The 20,900-nt window shown below is 41.9% G+C and overlaps 1 protein-coding gene across 2 annotated transcripts in view; it reads right to left on the bottom strand.

The window, feature by feature from the left end:
- LOC144491686 (interferon-related developmental regulator 2-like) overlaps positions 1 to 20,900 on the bottom strand; it is a 38,663-nt gene extending 17,763 nt beyond the window's left edge. Inside the window, exons 1-6 of one of the 2 annotated variants that reach the window (XM_078209860.1) lie at positions 20,614 to 20,900; positions 11,139 to 11,198; positions 3,120 to 3,230; positions 1,693 to 1,777; positions 1,467 to 1,591; positions 734 to 891 (exon numbers count right to left, since the gene is read on the bottom strand). In XM_078209860.1, coding sequence (XP_078065986.1) covers positions 734 to 891; positions 1,467 to 1,591; positions 1,693 to 1,777; positions 3,120 to 3,230; positions 11,139 to 11,198; positions 20,614 to 20,650 — 576 coding nt within the window. In that variant the 5' untranslated portion in view covers positions 20,651 to 20,900. The remainder of the gene's footprint in view (positions 1 to 733; positions 892 to 1,466; positions 1,592 to 1,692; positions 1,778 to 3,119; positions 3,231 to 11,138; positions 11,199 to 20,613) is intronic. The other variant, XM_078209861.1, reaches the window with a different exon arrangement.

Raw genomic sequence — 20,900 nt, 5'->3', positions numbered from 1 at the left:
ATGATGCATTGCATAGATTGGTATAGATGGGTATAACGTACAGGCCAGTCTGCGGTAAAATTCAATTTGTGCTTTGTCCTATAATCAATCCTTTGTTTAAAGCCTGCTTTATTTGCTTTGTACATGGCTGCTGACGACCATGGGATCGGCCACATAATAAGACATGCCCAGCTTTTTATTATTTTTTGTATGCCCAAAAACAAAGACTATAGCATTCTCTGGAATTGCGTCAATTTGTGCTGGTACGTGTCTCCTTGGAACCCTAAACAAAAGGAAAGAACTGGGAAAGTCAAATTAAACAGAATGTTTGACTCCATTTGTCTAATCTTGTCTACTGCTATAGGAGAGGCTGACATCTCTGTCCCAAACGTTGGCAATGAAAGGGCAAGAACATTTGGATATGGATCAACTGGTTGATAGGTCCTAGACGTTTATGGAAGCATGGGGCTGAAGACCAAATGCAGGACTCTCTACGCACAATGCTACAAACATCTGCTTTGTGCCTCAGAATCTCTCATTATAGGTTATATTCATACAGTATGAAGCACTCCCATTTCCTAAATATACTTTACTGCCACCGATTTAATGTCAAAAATTCAATTCAGTATTTATTTCAAGAATCTCTAGGCACAGCTTTACAAGTCCACTGCCTTACAGTGTTCTGGCCTCATTAGGGCGTAAGGACGAAGCATTGAAGCATGCACATGTATCACCTGGAAATTACAATACTTACACTGTGTCTGGCAGCCAAGCTAGCTGATTTGTCAGTAAAGATATTAATTAGGACAGACTTCAGGGTTTTGAAAACATCTTCTCCTTCTTTGCATGACCCCAGTTGAACACATAGTAAGGATACGACAGTAGCGGCAATGGCTTGTTCTTCACCTTTCCCTTTAGAAAGAAAAGTAAACACAAAATTATAGTTGTTTTTAAATTTTATCAGTATTTTCCCCTCGGTACTTTGGGAACCATTTACACCTCTGCTGGGCCTATCCTTTGGTTCTGTGTTTGCCCCATTACGAGTTCCCTTTGCCTTGCACCTTTGTCCCTTTTTATCATTTAATTCCTCCTGCCTTCCATCCTACCAGATGTTTCACTTTCATTCTTTCACTGACTCAGTTACTTGCTTAAGAACAGCTCTTTGCCAACATCTTCCGGTTGCCAATCAAAATCATTGCAAAATGCTACCGTCATTGCTCTCTCCACAAACGCTACCTGACCCATTTTCAGTGTTTTCATTTTATTTCAAATCAATTAGATTTAAAATAGATTTGCCATGTAGTTCACCATGGCAAAATATCGTTCCACTGGTTGGAATTGCATCCAGCTCAAAAGAAGGTGAAAATAGATTATTACAAGCATTTCATTGTGTTCAAGGTCAGTTCTGCAAGATAAGGATCCACCAGTCACCTCTTCAAACTAACCATCTTTGAACCTTCCACTTCAGTTTCGCAAGACACACGCACCTTTCTTTAAGCAGCGTTCCAAGCAGTCAGTGAGGGTGATTCTCCTTTCCACCAAGAAGTCTGACAGGATTTTGGAAGAAAATGCTAACTTGAGGCTTTCGAGGGCATATTGTCTCGTTTTTGCACTAAAAATAGAAAATGAGTGAATGTAACAAAAACAATGATAAATAACTCCAGCTAGCATGAAAACCCAAACGCAAATACAAAGCTCTCAAGCCTGCCTCACCTTTTATCCATTGTATTATCAATACATTCCTTCAATTTATCTTCAGCTTCCTCTTGGGCCATTTGTTCATTAATGGCTTCATTTCCTAAAAATAAAAAGAATACAGGGATATTTGTCAATTTTCTCCCATCTCCTAGGACGTTAGCAAGAAAATGGTGAGGGGGAAACAAATGAAATCTTTAACAATAAAAGAACATATTATAAAACCTGCCACTGAACATTGATCATCATAATCTGGATGATACTGTAAAGGATATTTAACTCTCCAGAGCAGTGCAGCATCTAATTGCAAAATTAGTTCTTGCAAAATAGTCAGATTGTGGTAAAGAATGTGAAACACATTACCAAAAAGGGTGGTTGACGCAAACAATGTAGAAATATTTCAACAGACGATCTTCCCTCTGTCATAAGGTCAGAAATGGAAATGCTTGCGGATGATTACAGTGCTCAGTTCCATTTGCATCTCATCAGATAATGAAGCTGCCATGCCCTGATGAAGCAAGGTCTGAACAACATTCAGGTCTGGATGGGTAAGTGGCAAGTAACATTGGCAAGGGATACCCTGGGGCTAAGATGACTGGCCTACCAACAACACAGCCACCTTCTTTTGAGCTAGATGCAATTCCAACCAGTGGAACGATTTCCCCTCCGTTTCATATTAACTTCCGTTTTGCTAGGGCGCCTTGACAGTCAAATGTGGTTTCACCTCACTTCTGCAATTCAGTCCTTTTGTCCACATTTGGACACAAGCTGGAATGAGGTCTGGAGCCAAGTGGCCCTGGTGGAACTCAAACTGTGTACCAGTGAGGTTATTCAGGAGGTTATTGCTGAATAAGTGTTGTTTGTTAGTACAACAAATCTGCCCCATCACTTTGATGATGATTAAAAGTAGACTATTGGGGACCATTGATTAAATAGAATCTGTCCTGCTTTTTGTAGACAGGACATACCTGGAAAATTTGCCATGTAAATGTGGCTAGGGAGCACTTTGTGCAGAATAACCACAATTAATGATTCCCCACAGCTTTTCTAATCTTTTCAAACATGTGAAAGACATTCACATTCTGAAAGACGTGCTGGTTAGATGCATTGACCTGAACAAGCGCTGGACTGTGGCGACTAGGGGAATTTCACAGTAACTTCATTGCAGTGTTAATGTCAGCCTTGCTTGTGACTAGTAAATAAACTTTAAAAAACTTTGAAACACCAGTTAGGACTTCTAAAGGTGAAGGACAGAAAGCAAAATTCGCTTTCTTCTCAATGATAATTAAGTATAAAAGCAAAGCTATAGACCTGCAGTTTACTTTGTAAAGTCCCAAGCATCAAGGTGGTTCACATTCACACTCTTAAAACCCAAGGGCTTGGAACACGCTTCAAATGTATGTACCAGGTCTCAAAACATCAAAGGAAATGCATCAGATTACTACCTTCTTCAGGCACACTGGCCGTCTCACTGGTACTGCTGCAATGGCTCAGCACTTCACTGGCAAGATCATCATCACTGGCCTGAGTCTCCCCCTTAATTCCATTCCGTCCTCCTGCAGAGAAAGTATAGTAAAATTAATAGCGTTCCGGCTCTACAGGGTACGAGTGCTGTGGTGTGGCTAACTCGAATTTGTAACTGTGCAAGCACTGCTTTGTGTGGTACTACACATGCATTTACAATCCACTGCAGACGAAAAGCTTTCAGACATTTGTGACACACATGTAAAGCGCTGCATTGAACCATGCTTTTCTTCCCTTTAATAGTTTGAAAATACAAGTTGCATCACAATCTTTTCAATGCTACCAAAATGCGAACTTTTTTTTGCGAGAAGGCATGAAGAAAAAAAACTAAAAGAAATTTATTTCCCTTCCACTTTCTCTGCTTTAAATTCTGTTTTCTAAAAAATGGACAGTTGTTTATAAAATGGTCGCTGTTGGTCTAATGCTGGTAGTTCTGGAAGATTCTAAGTCATTCCAAAGGGATAAAAGCTAACTCATCATCCTCCGGGAACGCAACCTCACTTTGTATTGCATGAACATTCCAGCCAAGCCAACACAAAGGACCAGAAGATGAGATGTCTACTCAAAACGCCTCTGGGCAGAAGCAGAGCTATTGGTGACTCCTCATCCCCAATGTTGTGCTAATGGTGCCACGATTACCTGCTCAAAATACAATGGACTTTCAACAAGGGTCCTTAGAGTACATGGTTAGCCGAATGGCTCGACCTGAAACCAACCTGTCACGACTGAGACTTTAACTGTTTGAATTAATTTAATTATACAGCTTTTAGACTCGGTTTTACATTGCGGTTTAACCCCAGATGAGGAAATCGGACTCTGAGCTAGCAGGCTGCCTCTGACCTCCATTTTTCTCTAAGTCAGATCTCCAGAAGGATTCCTACAGGGTGAACTAACTCCCAGAATACAAGAATACTTTGTTGCATCTTCAACCACCTTCACCTAATTCCCAGGATTAAGGCCAGGAATGCAGCTAGACAAAGGAACTACAAAAGGTCGAGAATGTAGCCCAATCCATCGCGCAAACCAGCCTGCATAATTAAGGACCCCACGCACCCTGGACATTCTCTCTTCCACTTTCTTCCGTCGGAAAAAGATATAAAAGTCTGAGGTCACGTACCAATCGACTCAAGAACAGCTTCTTCCCTGCTGCTGTCAGACTCTTGAATGGACCTACCTTGCATTAAATTGATCTTTCGCTACACCCTAGCTATGACTGTAACACTACAATCTGCATTCTCTGGTTTCCTTCTCTATGAATGGTATGCTTTGTCTGTACAGCGCACAAGAAACAATACTTTTCACTGTATGTTAATACATGTAACAATAATAAATCGAATCAAAAAAGCCACCTGAAAGAACCATCATTGGACATTGACTTACTGGACGTAAATTAATGCCAATACCTTTTTTGATTTTCTTTTAAGTAACTTGCAATTTGTAACTTCCTCCTCTTTCTTTCTCTGCCTTTCTACCTTGTATACTAGCATGTATGAAGGTGTCAAAATCCATCCCTTGGGGTTTGAACGCACTAATAAATTCGAGTTTTGTTTCACCTTAAAGAGTTGCTGTGGGGTAATTTTTAATACTGGACCTCATAAGCCGGGTTTGGGATACACGCCATGGCCCATTTTAACAACACCAGGTCAAAGTCCAACAGGTTTATTTGGTAACAAATACCATTAGCTTTCGGAGCGCTGCTCCTTCGTCGAAGGAGCAGTGCTCCGAAAGCCAATGGTATTTGCTACCAAATAAACCTGTTGGACTTTAACCTGGTGTTGTTAAAACGCTTACTGTGTTTACCCCAGTCCAACGCCGGCATCTCCACACCATTTTAACAAGGCAAAGGATACCAAGGGAAACAAATTAGATTCAAAACAAAAACTACCACTGTCATGGACAGAAGTGGGGAACGGTAATAATAATTCAATTCACCTCGCCCTCGTGCCCGTAACAGCGATATTCAATACGATAATTTTATAACCTTTTCCAAGCATGCGATTTTGTTTTAAACTGTATGTTATAAAACATCTTCACTCTTCTGTCAGAGCATACATCATTTCATCTAAAGCTCATGACTAGTTTCAAGGCCTTCAATAATGCCATTATAAATCCTGACAGGCAGCACCCATGCAGCCTAGCAACTTATGGAGCCTCCCTTCACTGTACAAAAGTACCTGTCCTACACAACTTAATGACAAAAACAGGCAATATTGGTGCTCAAGATATTCATGGCGGCATACATTTGGCATACCCTTACAACACCTGGATTATAATTCTCTTCCGCAAACAAAATCTCTGGTATTCAGGAGGAGCTGTGAAACAGTGAATGGAACAAGAACCCCTTTCACAACTGGAAACTGGTCTCAAACGTAGCCAGAATACAGAAAAATAACTGAAATAAGCAACAGCACAGATGACAGGAAGGAAGGAGAAAAGTGCTTTGTGAATATTGATAAATCACATCCAATGAATTTTATATTCATCCTTTCATACAGCTGCTGGCTCGATACAAAATATAATCAAAAAGGCTAATTAAATGTTAGGCTTTATATCTAGGAGGATTAAAATAAAAGTGAGGGAACGTTGCATATAAACGTGGTCAGACCACATCTGCAGTAACTATACAGTACTGGGTATTGCAACATAGCTACACTGGCCTTGGAAGGAATGTTGTGTAGATTCACTCAAACATCATCAAACTCCAAAGATTAATTTACGAGAGATTATATAGTCCAGGTTTGCATTCCCTGGAATACAAGAGGCGAAGGATCAATTTGATTGAGGCTAAAGGATTTTGAAAGAAATTGATTGGGTAGTTAGTGAGAAACATTCTCCACTAGTGGGACAATCTTGGATAACAGGGCATAGCCTTAAAATCAGAATCAGACCATTCAGCAAAAAGATTAGGGAATATTTTCTCACACAATGGGTGTGTGGCATTCTTTCCCACAAAAGCACAATAGGTACAAGCTCTATTAATAATTTTAAACTGAGATTGATAGATTTTTGTTATCCGGGGTATTAAGGAATGTATGTGTTGCCAAGGCAGATAAATGGATGTTGTCAGCCATGAGTTCACCGAATATGGAACAGGCTCAAGGGGCCGAATGGCCTACATCCACCCCAATGTTCCTGTATGAGCCTGGCTCTTAGCCATCTATCGTAACACCTTAGCTGCAGTAGAACCCAACATACATCTAAATACTCGCCGTCACCAGCAACAAAGATAATCCATCTGTAACTCTCCCAAGGTAAGTATTTACTCACAGGTGTTTTCATTGATCTAATGACTGAAAATAATGTTTTAGTGAAAATATATGGAAATAGGATGGCTATATTACCGACCACTGAAAAATCCAGGTACTCTCAGCAGCCAATCGGAGATAACTGCTAATGCGTATTTATTTTTCTGTTAAATATTGGTGTTGGAAAGCTCCTAATGGAATATGTGGTGGATGGAATGTAATGATAAATACGCTGACCTTCAACAGTATCACATGCTGTGGAACTTGAACAGCGGTTGCAGTCACTGTAATGCATGCATAAGGCACAGAACCACGTAGGTAGCATGCTTAGGGAGGTGGTACACCGCAGGTTAGCAGGCAAAGAGAGAGAATGGGTGACTGCCAGTATGGGGAAACCAGACAGGTGGTGCAAGAGTCCCTGAGTCAACCTCGTTCACAAACTGATTTCTCTTTTGGATACTGGTGACGGTGATGGTTCCTCAGTCAGGAAAATTAATAAAAATTGAGTTATCAAAATTTTATCTGTGTGCTGAACCAGAGCCCCAAATGTGAACACAGCATTTTAAAAAGTAACACAAGGAACGTTGTACTAAATAAGCAGAAAATCATTCTGTCCAGATTAAAGACCAACAACACAGACTTCCCACACAAGGCAGCTTTTTGATAAAAACATATGCTGTTGGTGAGAACTAAAGAAAACTCAGATCACGTAACAATGCCAATATTTTCACTGAACAGCACTCAATCTCACATATCCTTATCTCTAGCACATCTAGTACCTTTCCCTAATATAATCTCAAGCACATGAAGTGCCTTTCCCTGATATAATCTCAAGTACATAAAGCACCTTTCTCTAGAATAATTAATCTCTTCTACATGCAGGCTAGAAGATAAAGGTGAATTTTATTACATAATTTATTTGTATTTATTCTATAGCAGAGATTTGCAGATGCTACTTTAATCATCCAATATACACTTAATTTCTCACTGCAGCATTCAGAAATAAGCTGCCATCTGATCAAGAGCAGCTACAATTGGGTTTGGATACCATATATCCAATCAGTAGCAATTCTGAGTTATCGCAGTGTAAAACACTGACCTACAATTTTCACAACATGGTGAGTGGCACTGAACATCAGTGGTGATAAGCTAGAAGACTTCTGCACACTGTTGAATGGAACTGCCTGCTCCAATTTGGTTCCATCACAACACAGTCTGACCACAAAACTAGGCATTTGTAACTTTTGTATCCCACGGCTGTGGAACAGATACAGCCTTCAGGTCAGAAGTGAAGCGAAGCTTGAAAATTCGGCAGAGATGCTTTAGGATGGGGAAAGGAGGAAAGCAAGCAGTGGCTGCTAAACTTGACACAGAAAAGATTATAGAAACTATATTAGATACAAGAAGCAAAACACCGTACAAATTAAACCACAATCATCTGGGTGGGACAGCGGTTAACACTGCTGCCTCACAGTCCCAGGAATCCGGGTTCAATTCCAGCCTTGACTGACTGTGTGTGGAGTTTACACATTCTCCCAGTGTCTGCGTGGGTTTCCTCCGGGTACTCTGGTTTCCTCCCACAGTCCGAAGGTGTGTGTGTTAGGCTGACTGAACATGCTAAATTGTCCCTTTGTGTTCCAAGATATGTAGGTCGACTGGATTAGCCATGGTGAATGTGCAGGGTTACAGCGATAAGGTGGGGATGGGGACCTGGGTAAGACATGAGTTGGTGCAGACCTGATGGGCCGAATATCCTCCTTCTGCACTGTAGGAATTCTATGATTTTGGAGTCTGAAATCAGACACATTATTGACAGCAGTGTAGCAAAAGTTCTAAACTAAAAACACCTTAATCAACCTGCACATTTCTGATAGGAATACAAGGAAGGAAGAAAGGATTGAAGAATCTCCACCATTCTCCTCCCTCCTGGCCAAGCCAAACAATTTGTAAAAAAAACAAACGGTGAACCTTTATAAATTATGGAAATGCTCCATCTAGTGAACCACATTGTGCATAAAGGAGGTCTAAGAGCATCTCCAGAGATTGGCCTAGGAAATATGTATTTCCCATTTTCTCAGATCAAAAACAATCTGCACTGCATATTAAATGGGAGTGTGAAAGTGAAGCAGTTTTATTATAAAAATAACGATAGCATAAACCCCCCCCCCCCCCAAATAAAATTTAGTACACTGTCATGGAGATAACAAATAGGAAAGTAATGTAGGAAAAGTATTTTAAACAGGTGAAGAGAGAAAATTAGGATAGTTTTATTGCGAAAAATCATTACGGTGACACAAGTCAAATTGTGATCTTGATACAAATAAAACAATTACTCATAATTCATAACAGTTAAAATAACAAAAGGATTGTACAGTTAGAGCCATTTCAGTATACAAATTATTACAGTACATTGAAAAATGCAAGTCTCCTTAATTTACGGAATAAAAATGAAAGGTCTACTGCACTCTGCATTTTGTATTAAAGCCCACAGATCATATATTGTCACATTGTTTTCAAACAGGTTAACTAAATGGTTGGCAGCCCTTGGTGGGAGGACCTACGGCCCGAGGTTCTGGAAGGCCCATCCATTATGTGTTAATTGCCTGATTGACTCAATTTATCAGGTGGCACAGCGGTTAGCACCGCTGCCTCACAGCACCAGGGCTCGGGTTCAATTACAGCTTTGGGCGACTATCTGTGTGGATTTAGCAAGTTAAACATAGAAACATAGAAAAACTACAGCACAAACAGGCCCTTCGGCCCACAAGTTGTGCCGAACACATCCCTACCTTCTAGACCTACCTATAACCCTCCATCCTATTAAGCTCCATGTACTCATCCAGGAGTCTCTTAAAAGACCCTATTGAGTTAGCCTCCACCACCACTGACGGCAGCCGATTCCACTCGCCCACCACCCTCTGTGTTCTCCCTATGTCTGCGTGGGTTTCCTGCAGGTGCTCCAGTTTCCTCCCACAGTCCAAAGATGTGTAGTTAGGGGCAATTTAGCATGGCCAATCCACCTGAGTATCCTAAAATGCATAGGTTAGGGGGAATAGCAGGGTAGTTAGTGAGAAACACGTGGGGCGGCACGGTAGCACAGTGGTTAGCACTGCTGCTTCACAGCTCCAGGGTCCCGGGTTCGATTCCCGGCTCGGGTCACTGTCTGTGTGGAGTTTGCACATTCTCCTCGTGTCTGCGTGGGTTTCCTCCGGGTGCTCCGGTTTCCTCCCACAGTCCAAAGATGTGCGGGTTAGGTTGATTGGCCAGGTTGAAAAATTGCCCCTTAGAGTCTTGGGATGTGTAGGTTAGAGGGATTAGCAGGTAAATATGTGGGGGTAGGGCCTGGGTGGGATTGTGGTCGGTGCAGACTCGATGGGCCGAATGGCCTCCTTCTGCACTGTAGGGTTTCTATGATTTCTAAATCAGTGGGGTTATAGGGATAGGGGCTTACAGGATAAGTTGTTCTTTCTGAGCATCAGTGCATTCAATGGGCCAAATGGCCTCCATCTGTACTGTAGGGATTCTAATTCAGCAGACCTTCTCCAAAGGGGCAAACAGGTCTCTCACTGTCTCTCCAGCTGATACCTCCTTCACCTGCATTGCAAATTAGGAGAAAAATATCCCCAAGTTTCTCTTGGACCTTGATGTTACACACCACCTGCTGGTAAGGTGACAATCTGCTGTTGGCCTAAAGAAAACATAGCAACTTCAGCAAGATTATGGGTATACCCTATCTCCCATGGCATTATCAACATTTTACCCAGACTGAACTGTCAAGACTGCAAAAAATGGGCTGGAATCCGGATGAAGTTTGAACAAGATTAAGAAAACAGGAAAGGTAACAAAATAATCCAAGAATGTTTTATACTTGCACCCTCACCCACTTCCTAGAGGCAATAGCGTACTACTATTATCAACCCACCTTTTGGTAGTTCATCCAAATGGTCATTCATATAAACCTGGAGTACAAATGTCAGTAGATTATTAAGCAGAGGGGCATCAACCCTTCTCGCAATCATTATATACATGGGTGCATTTACCAGCAGATAGCAATGGATAATGATTGCTCTCAGGAATTCTAGCTGATTTTACCCTTTCCCAGCCCCAAGGTCAATTATCACACTCAACTGCATACTGGATTGACATCAGATAAGGGGCGGCACAGTGGTTAGCACTGCTGCCTCACAGCTCCAGTGACCTGGGTTCGATTCCCAGCTTGGGTCACTGTCTGTGTGGAGTTTGCACGTTCTCCCCGTGTCTGCGTGGGTTTCCTCCGGGTGCTCCGGTTTCCTCCCAGATGTGTGGGTTAGGTCGATTGGCCATGCTAAATTGCCCAGTGTCCCGGGATGCATAGGTTAGAGGGATTAGCGGGGTAAATGTGTGCGATTGTGGGGATAGGGCCTGGGGTGGGATTGTTGCCGGTGCAGACTCGACGGGCCGAATGGTCTCCTTCTGCACTGTAGGGATTCTATGATTCTATTTCTAAGACAGAACAGGAATTGAATCTGGAATTGAAATAGTGTATTACTCTGAATTGTACCTTTACACACTAGATCACTGGGATTTGTGCAGCTTTACATTTTAATATTTGCTGTAAATCCAAGAGTAGAAGCATCAATTCTTCCAAACCCGCAAAATGATGAAAGAAGCAACAGTAGCCATGCATCATGCAGATTACAGATGATGACTATGTACCTTTCTGCTGAGCTACTTTGGCTGAAACCTTCAGCTGTAGTAGTTCATGTCTTAAAGAACCTGTTAAAAAACAAAGTTGGAAGACCACTTTAAAAGTCAAGCATTTTGCGACTCTTCCCCTCACTGCCAAAATGTTCACTATTCAGTAAATCTTGGTAAATAATTTTGTTAAAATACCATTTCTGAATGTTAACGGATTTTTAACGAACTCCTATTTCTTCTACCAGAGACAATACGTGCCATGCAAACACAGCTGTCAGTAAAAATTCCAGGCAATCGTCCAAAGCAATCGACTTGTTCTCACCCATGCCAACTGATCTATTCCTAAGACGTCTATTAAATAAACATTACCATTGACATCAGAGTCCACTCTAGATTTGGGCAATTATGTTAAAACGCATCATTTAAGGTTATTCATCTCCCCACACTTACTGCTGTCATCAAGCAGATTATACATAAAACACAGGGAAAGTATGGATGTTTTTTATTCTACAGCATTGTTCTCAGCATATTGCTACATGAAATGAGATAACATCCTGCCAAACACCTGGTGCTTTTAAAAAATTTATTTTGGCATCCAGCACAAAATGTAGCCTTACAACTGGGGTCACTTCCATTAATTTTCATTGTTTTACATTTCACTTTCAAGAAACTCAGTAACAAGCAAAATGTTAATGTCAGCAAGTGACTCCTTTTTACATTACGATATCCCTTTATGCAGTCATTTAGTTTCACATAAAGTTGATTTTAATCTGAGCTTAACTGGCATAAGCCTGCAGCTATATCTATCTGCCTTGCTTTCTACCTGAAAAATGAAAGAACAGACTATATTTTGAAATGGTGAGGGACAGGAAAAGATCTGCACTCAGAGGGGATGCTCTTGTACAAGAATCACAATAAATTTTAAATCCAAGTATTGTGTTACAATCCCCGTGGAGACCAATAGCTTTGCTAAAGAAATTTGAACTTCCAGTTAATATCTGAAATAAGATTTCACATTTTAAGACGTTTACTGTAATAAAAGGCTAAAGGCTCGATTGACTAAACATTATTTTTGTAGGTAAATTGTACTTTAAAAACCACAGAACAGAATACCCTCCTCCTTGTTTTGGCACTACCAAGAAAACACACTTCATAGATATTCATGGCACTGTCTTTCAGTTATTTAATTCTCCTGAAATCAGTCTAAAATGATTCTTGGCTCCTGGGGTTTACTTCTGTTCTTTTTTCTTTCTAAGCCTGGGAACTTCTATCCCCAGAACTGTCCTTCAGTGACAGGGTTACTAGAAATCCTTCCTCTAGTGTAAACTAGGTGAATCTTTCAATTTAATTTTTCCAGCGCTGAGAACCATAGAGACTTGCTACACTCTCCCTCTTGGACCCTGGAAGACTAACCTTGTCTGAGTGTTTCCAGGGATATCTTAGAAATCGCTACTCTCTCAGAGCCCATCTCCATGGCAACATAAATCACGTTGGCCTTGTATCCAGGTAAAAATACTGATTAGTTATCCACAAGAGTCCAACTCTCTTCCACCTTGGAACTAAATGAAGTTTAAAGCACAACTATTTACAGCCCGACATTTTTAACATGGTCTGTCCACTGTTAGCAGACAAGCTGCTACCATTGTCTCCAAGAGTAAACACTTTGCACCGTCTTCCCAGCAAAACAATTTGGGCCCCCTTTAATCTCTAACAATCAAAACCAGGCTTGTTGTCAAGCAGACTTCAGGACTGATCACATGAATTCCTTCATTTCACCTCAAATTAGAGACGCAGCCCTGAAACATCAGCAACTTATAAACCTATTCTGAAGAGGGCATTAGGAGGCTACAAAGGGATTCCGATAGATTACATGAGTGGGCAAAGATCTGGCAAATGCAGTATAATGTGGGAACATGTGAAATTGTCCACTTTGGCAGGTAGAATTGAAAAATAAAGCATATTATCTAAATGATGAGAGATTGTAAAGCTCTGAGATACAGAGATGTGGATGTACATGTGCATAAATCACAAAAGGTTAATTTGCAGGTAAAGCAAGTAATTACGAAAGCTAATAGAATATTATTTGTGAGGGGAATTAAATGTAAAAATAGGGATTTGCTTCAGTTATGCAGGGCATGTGGAGTAGTATTTTTCTCCTCATGTAAGGAAGGATGCAAATGCAATGGAAGCCGTTCAGAGAAGGTTTACCAGACTAATACTTGGAAAGGGTGGGTTGTCGTATGAGGAAAGGTTGGATAGGCTAGGCTTATATCCATTGGAGTTTAGAAGAGTAAGAGACGACTTGATTAAAACATACAAGATCCTGCGTGGTCTTAAATGGGTGCATGTGGAAAGGATGTTTCCTTTTGTTGGAGAATCTTGAACTAGGGGTCACTGTTTAAAAATTAAGGGTCGCCTATTTAAGACAGATGTGAGGAGAAATTCTTGTTCTTGGAGGGTTGAGTGTCTCTGAAACTTTCTACTTCAAAAGCAGTGGAAGCAGAGCCTTTGAACATTTTAAGGCAGAGCTAGATAGATTCTTGATAAACAAGGGGGTAAAAGGTTATCAGGGTAGGCAGGAAAGTGAGTTGAGGTTACTACCATATCAGCCATGATCTTATCAAATGGCGGAGCAGGCTCAAGGGGCCAAGTCGTCTACTCCTAATTAACATGTCTGTTTGTAAACTTATAACTGTAACAATAGTAAGCAGTTAGGAAGGCTAATGGCATGTTAGCTTTTGTTTCGCAGGGCTTGGGGAATAAGGAAGTCTTTACGCTGAAATGGTGAGGCCACAGCTAGAATACAGTGCGCAGATTTGGCCTCCTTATCTTAGGAAAGGCATAGGTGCCCTCGAAGGGGTGCAACAAAAGCTGGTTAGACTGGTTCCTGGGATGAAGGGATTGTCCGATAAGGACAGATTGCGTAGAATGACCTGCATCTTTCAAAGTTTAGAAGGATTAATTATGATCTAACTGGAACATATAAAATTCTTAACCAGCTTGACAAAAAATGTTTCCCCTGGTTGGGGAATCTAGAACACAGGGTTACAATACCAGAATAAGGGGTCAGCCATTTGGCACTGATGAGAAGAAATTTCTTCACTCAAAGGATTATGAATCTCTGGAAATTTCTACCCCAGAGAACTGGGATGCTCCGTCGTTGAGTATATTCATGACATAGCGCCCAAAAATCTATCAGCCCAGGAGAATTAAGAAGTATGGGAAGCTGGAGTTGAAATAGAAGATCATTCACAATCTTGTTCATTGGTGCAGCAGATTCAATGGGTCAAATTGCCTACTTTTATTTCTAGTTTTCGCTCAATCTATTAAATCAAACCTTCAATTAGGTCACGTGATAATCTTCTACATTCAAGGAATACAAAGATGGTCTATGCAATCTGTCCTCAAAATTTAAACCTTTGCATCCATGTATCATTCTGCTTAATCTGTGTTGCCACCCCACCCTCTTTAAGCCCAATACAGTAAAGTCTTTATCTGCCAAGCTCGGGAATGAGTGACGTCAATTAACAGAGAATTACCTTACGCTGGACACAAAACAAGCTGCAGTATAGCTTGTTCTTGCCTGAGTAAACAATGATCCAATAATTTAACAATTTTAATGTAATGGCCAAGACCAATTCTGCAGATTTACAATTTCCTGTTAGTATTATCAGTTTCAGAATCACAGAATCCTACAGCGCAGAAGAGGCTCTTCAGCCCATCGAGTCTGCACCGACACATGAAAGGCCCTGACCTGCCCACCTAATCCCACTTGCCAGCATTTGGCCCATAGCCTTGGCATGCCAAGCACTCATCCAGGTACTAAGAGACATCCCGCCTCCACCACTTTCTTAGGCAGTGCATTCCAGACTATCACCATCCTCTGGGTAAAAAGGTTTGCCCTCAAATCCCCCCATAAAGTTTATTTTTAAAGAGTGGATTTTCTGAACACAAAGTGATTGGCTTTTCAAAAAAAATCAAGTTGTCAGAAATTCCAGTTACTAGAAAATTCCGGTTGGACGTTAACACAAAGTTTTCTGCATATCCTTCTCGAGGTATGATCTCAAGGGGAATGATTTAACTGAGATGTTTAAATAGAATAGCCACAGAGAAACCATTTCCTCTGCTAACGGAATCTAAAACAAATGGCTTCAATCTTAAAATCAGAACTAGGCCATACAAGATTGAATTTTTAAAAATTCGCTCATGGGATATGGGCATCCCTGGTTGGACCAGCTTTTATTGCCCATATCCCTAATTGCTCTTGAACCGAGTGGCTTGATGGGCCATTTAAGAGTCAGAAAGCACCTTTTAACACACTGTTGGAAATCTGAAATTTCTCACTAAAAGACTGAATGCTGGGTCAATGGAACTTGCAATTCCCAGACTGATCAATATTTGTTGGGCAATTCTATCAAGGGCTTTGAACAGGACTCTCCCTGTTCCTACAGTCAGATGGCTATGGTTTCATTGAGTCCACCTTTGCCTGTCCTATTATCCTATTGTCCCAGACAGCAACGATCACTCAACCAAGATTATAAGGCAGACTATCTGGTCATCTATTTTATTTGCTGTTTTGTGAGATCTCACTGTTCAAAATTAGCTATCCAACAGTAATACACACAAAAAATTAATTGACTGGGAAACACTTTGGGACATCCTGAGTATATGAACCATTGCTACATAAATGATATTTCCTTTTACTTTTGTATCCACTTTTTCCTAATAACTAATTCCTCATCCTAGTGAACATCTCAGTGAACCTCCATCAAACACTATTGTGTTAATCTCCTTCCTGTCACGAAATGCTCAAATTTAAATGCTGTATTCCTAACGTACTATATATGGTAAAGGCTAGGGTATCTAACAACGTCCTCGCAGTAATGCTAATGATATGCGCTCTAGAACTAGCTATGTCCATCACTAAACTGTTTTAATACAGCTACAACACTGGCATCTATCCAATATGGAAGATTGCACAAGTACGTCCTGTTCGCAAAAAGCAGGAAAAAATTTATCCGGGTCAATCACAACCCTTTAAGGCTGCTCCCATCTGCAAATAATGTAAGAAGCCATTATCAGTACAATCAAATGGCACGTAGTCATCGGTATTGTACGAAGTGAGTCTGTTTGCTGATGATTGCATAGTGTTCAGTTCTATTTGTGAAGTAATCAATGCTTGTATGCAGCAAAGCCTGGTCAACATCCAAGGCAGGGCAGATGAATGACAAGAGTATTGGTGTCTCATGTACCAAGCACTGATCATTGCCAAACAGAGCACCTAACCTCTCCTCGACATTTAATGACAATACAATCACCAGAAATCCCATTTTCAATATCCTGAGGTCACCACTGCCTAGAAATTCAACTGCACCCAGTCACATAGAATCCCTACAGTGCAGGAGGAGGCCATTTGGCCCATTGAGTCTGGACCGGCAACAATCCCACCCAGGTCCTAGCACCACAACCCCATGTATTTTTACCTTGATAATCCCCTGACACTAGGGTCAATTTACCATGGCCAATCAACCTAACCAGCACGTCTTTGGACTGTGGAAGGAAACTGGAGCAAACCTACGCAGCCATGGAGAATGCGCAGAATCCGCACAGATAGTGTCCCAAACTGGGAATTGAACCAGAGTCCCTGGTGCTCTGAGGCCACTGTGCTACCGTGTCGCATAAATGCTATGGTAACTGGAACAGGTCAAAGGCTGCAGTAAATGGCTTGACACCATGGGCAGCTGCAAGAGCACTCATCATTCATGGAAAAGAGCTCTATTTGATTGCCACTTCATCCACCAGCCTAAGCATCAATTCCCTCCACCAGCTGTGTATCATGTCTACAATCTAAAGATGGCAGGATTTCCCAAATCTTCACCACTTAAGAGGTCAAGGCAGGTGCATGGAAGCATCATCACTTCCAAGCCACATACCAGTCTGATGTGGTCACATTCCACGATTCTTTTTGAAGTCATTGGGTCAAAATCAGGGAGCTCCTTGCCTAATGGCACTATGGGAATACCGTCATCACACAATACTGCTGTGGTTGGAGAAACCGACTCATAAGCATCTTTTCAAGGGCAGTTGGGGGTTAGCAATAAATACTGGCCCTGACAGCTAAACACCGATCCTAGAATTAATTCCAAAGAATTCACAGCCCTTGATGTAGTTCAATGTCAACACTTATCAGTTTTCTCTTCTAAGTTTGAGGCTGCGCGTTTATTGTATTAAACATACTATCATTTATTTCGTTGATACCCTGAGGATCCTGAATAATTCAATCATTTTACCATTAAAGATCTCTCAAATATAAACACATTATGACTCAGGTAGTGTATCCCAGGTAATTTACCTGCTCTTCACTGAGCAAGCTTCAATGTGTGGGTACACACATCCTCAGTGTAAAGAACCAGAATTGTGCATGGAACTCACAAGCAGGGTTGAAACTGTATTCATGCAACTTGATCATGTCCTGAGGTTTTTGCTGTTTTATCTGTACTTGCCAAGAACTTGTGCATCATCTTTATGTGCTAACAGCTTCAATGATCTAACCTTCTATTAGTAAATCTAAATTATTTAATTCTGTCATGCCCATAAAACAACTGACACTTCAGTACAGTACTGAGGGAGTGCTGCACTGTTAAGCGGCATCACCTTTTGGATGTGACGTTAAGCCAAGGCTCTGTATGTGAAATAACTTATCCCTGAACGAATACCTTAAAACAGATGATCTAGTTATTTATCACGCTGACCCTTTATTTGCTATTAACACATTCTGCTATTCAGACAGCATTGACTTTATTCTGATATTAACACCTCATCTGGACCAAAGCTTTAGTGTTCAATACTATAATTACCAATCCTTTTGTCTTGTGTTCCATTACATCTTTGTCATTTAATCTCTCCTACCCTGTAACCTATCCCTTCACCTTTATTTTGCTCCACCTCCCCATTTTCAACAGCATAAAACCCACCACATTTCTACCTCTTTTCAGTTGCAAAGAAAATATTGGACTTGACCCCTTAACTGTTTCCCTCTCCTTAGATGCTGCCAGACCTGCTGAATGTTTCCAGAACTTTCTGCTTTGTATTTCATATTTCCAGCATCCAAACAAACAAGGGCTAGGTCACTCAATTCCCTCCAACATTCAAGAAGATCATGGCTGATATAAAAGCAAACGACTGCAGATGCTGGAATCTGAAACAAAAATGGAAAATGCTGGAAAATCTCAGCAGGTTTGACAGTATCTGTGGAAAGAGCATAGAGCCAACGTTTCGGGTCTGGACAACCCTTCATCATGGCTGATCTCATCGTAACATCCACTCCACATTCCCGATAACCTTTCATCGCCTTGTTAATCAGTGAACCGCCAGCTAGCTCTGCCTTAAAAATATTCAAAAACCCTTTCACTGCCTGAGTTTTAAAGACTCAACCCTAAAAGAAAATCCTCTCATCTGCCTTAAATGAGTGACCACTTATTTTTAACACATGACCCCTCGTTCAAGATTCTGCCACAAGAGGACTATCCCCTCCAAATTCACTGTCAAGACCCCTCAGGATCTTAAATGCTTCAATCAAGTCAATGTTACTTTCCTAATCTCTAGTGGATACAAGCCTAGTCTGTTCCTCTTAAAACAACCCGCCCATTCCTGGTATTAGTCTAGTAAACTTTCTGTGAACTGCTTCTAACGTAGTTACATATTCCCTTAAATCAGGAGAGCTGTACACAGTACTGCAGATGTGGTCTTCTCAGTGCCCCGTATAACTAAAACATAACCTCCCTACTCTTGTATTCAGTTACTCTTGCAATAAATAACATTCTCTTAGTTGTACCTGCACGCTAACCTTTTGGACACCCAGATCGGAATCTGAGCTCTGTAATATAGGACCTTGCCACAGGATGCCACGTTTCCCTAGATTCTAACAGTGATTACATCACATTTCAAAATCAAACAGTGCTACATAAACGTACGTCTGCTCTTATGACAAGTAGAATGTCAGAATTTTATTTTACTTCGCTACTTTTCTTATGATTCTTTTCCATGATTCTGCATTGTAAATATTAAATGACACTTAGGACTTGTCACCCCACCAAACTAATGCAAGTCCTTGCATATTAGATCACTTTGTTACAATTCAGTTGTTGGTGGCCCCAGCTCACCTCTGACATGAGCCCCAGCACTTACCACAAGTAACCCATAGAACTTTGGCCCAGCTCTCATCAGCCCCACATCCTGGTACATTTCAAACATCAATCCCAGTTCTCGCCCACCCCAACGTACAATGAAGTCGAGCCTACCTTCATAGAATCCCTACAGTACAGGAGGCCACTATTTGGCTCATCAAGTCCACACTAGCTCTCCGACAAAGCATCCCACCCCAGGCCCTATCCTCGTAACTGCCCCGCTAATCCCCCTAACTCTTACATATTGGGACACTAAGGGACAATTTAGCATGGCCAATCCACCTGATCTGTACATTGGACTGTGGGAGGAATCCAGAGAAAACCCACGTAAATATGAGAACATGCAAACTCCACACAGACAAACACCCAAGGCTGGAATGAGCCCAGGTCCCTGGCGCTGTAATGCAACAGTGCTAACCATTGTGCAGCTCTCAGTCCAGGACAAGCATATTTTCATAAACAGTACAAACATAAGCATGGATGCTTAGGTCAGCATTTATTGCCGATCTCCAATTGCCTCTGAAATAAAATGGTGGAGAGCAATCTTCTTGAATCATTGCAGTCCATGTGGTGTAAGTACACCCACAGTGCTGTTACAGAGGGAGTTCCAGGATTTTGACAGTAAAGAGACGGTGATATATTTCCAAGTCAGGGTGATGTGTGTTTGCATGAGAACTTGGTCCATTGTGTCTAAGGCTCTCACCCACTCTCCCCCCCCAGTACATACCTATACATGGAGGCCTGCACCCCCCCAACTCTGAGTCTCAGTAAATATCTAACCCAGACCAGGGATTGAGGGCAGCACCGTGGCACAGTGGTTAGCGCTGCTGCCTCAAAGCACCAGGGACCTGGGTTCGATTCCCGGCTTGGGTTACTGCCTGTGCGGAGTTTAGACATTCTCCCCGTGTCTGCGTGGGTTTCCTCCGGGTGCTCCGGTTTCCTCCCACAGTCCGAAAGACGCACTGGTTAGGTGTATTGGCCATGCTAAATTCTCCCTCAGTGTACCCGAACAGGCGCTGGAGTGTGGCGACTAGGGGATTTTCGCAGTAACTTCATTGCAGTGTTAATGTAAACCTTACTTGTGACTAATAAATAAAAAAAAATTATAAACACATGGAACCCTAACCCCCCCCCCCCCAAGAAGAAAACTACTACTCTCGGTAGATATCGAACCCAGAGCAGAGATCTCTAATCCCCAGCACATGTCAAACCGAGCCTGGCTCTTCCCCTGCCTCCCTCCCGCCCTCACCCCCAGCACTGGTACAGACTGTATTCTGTCCCTCATGGGCCCCGAGCCTGCCTCTCACCCTTCTTGTGGCCAGTCCGGCCCCGCGATTTCGGCATCTCCGTTCTCGAGTATTTGGCGCTTGGACTCGGCCGGGACGACCCTCTGGCTGGCGGCTGGTGAGGGGCCCTGTATCAGCCAACAGACGCCAACCGCCTTTGAGACCGACTCCGGGGTTTGACACGGTCGAGGGTTGTCACAAACGAGCGGCCGCGCTGGTTACAAGGCTGGATGCGGTGGATTTTCTGGCTATGATGAGGGGACAACCACGCGCACACCTCCACCATCTTTCCTCTCACTCCCACACTG

This window comes from Mustelus asterias, chromosome 3 (genome assembly GCF_964213995.1).
Source record: "Mustelus asterias chromosome 3, sMusAst1.hap1.1, whole genome shotgun sequence".
In the NCBI taxonomy this organism is placed as follows: domain Eukaryota; kingdom Metazoa; phylum Chordata; class Chondrichthyes; order Carcharhiniformes; family Triakidae; genus Mustelus; species Mustelus asterias.
This window is presented reverse-complemented; position numbering and strand designations above follow the sequence as displayed.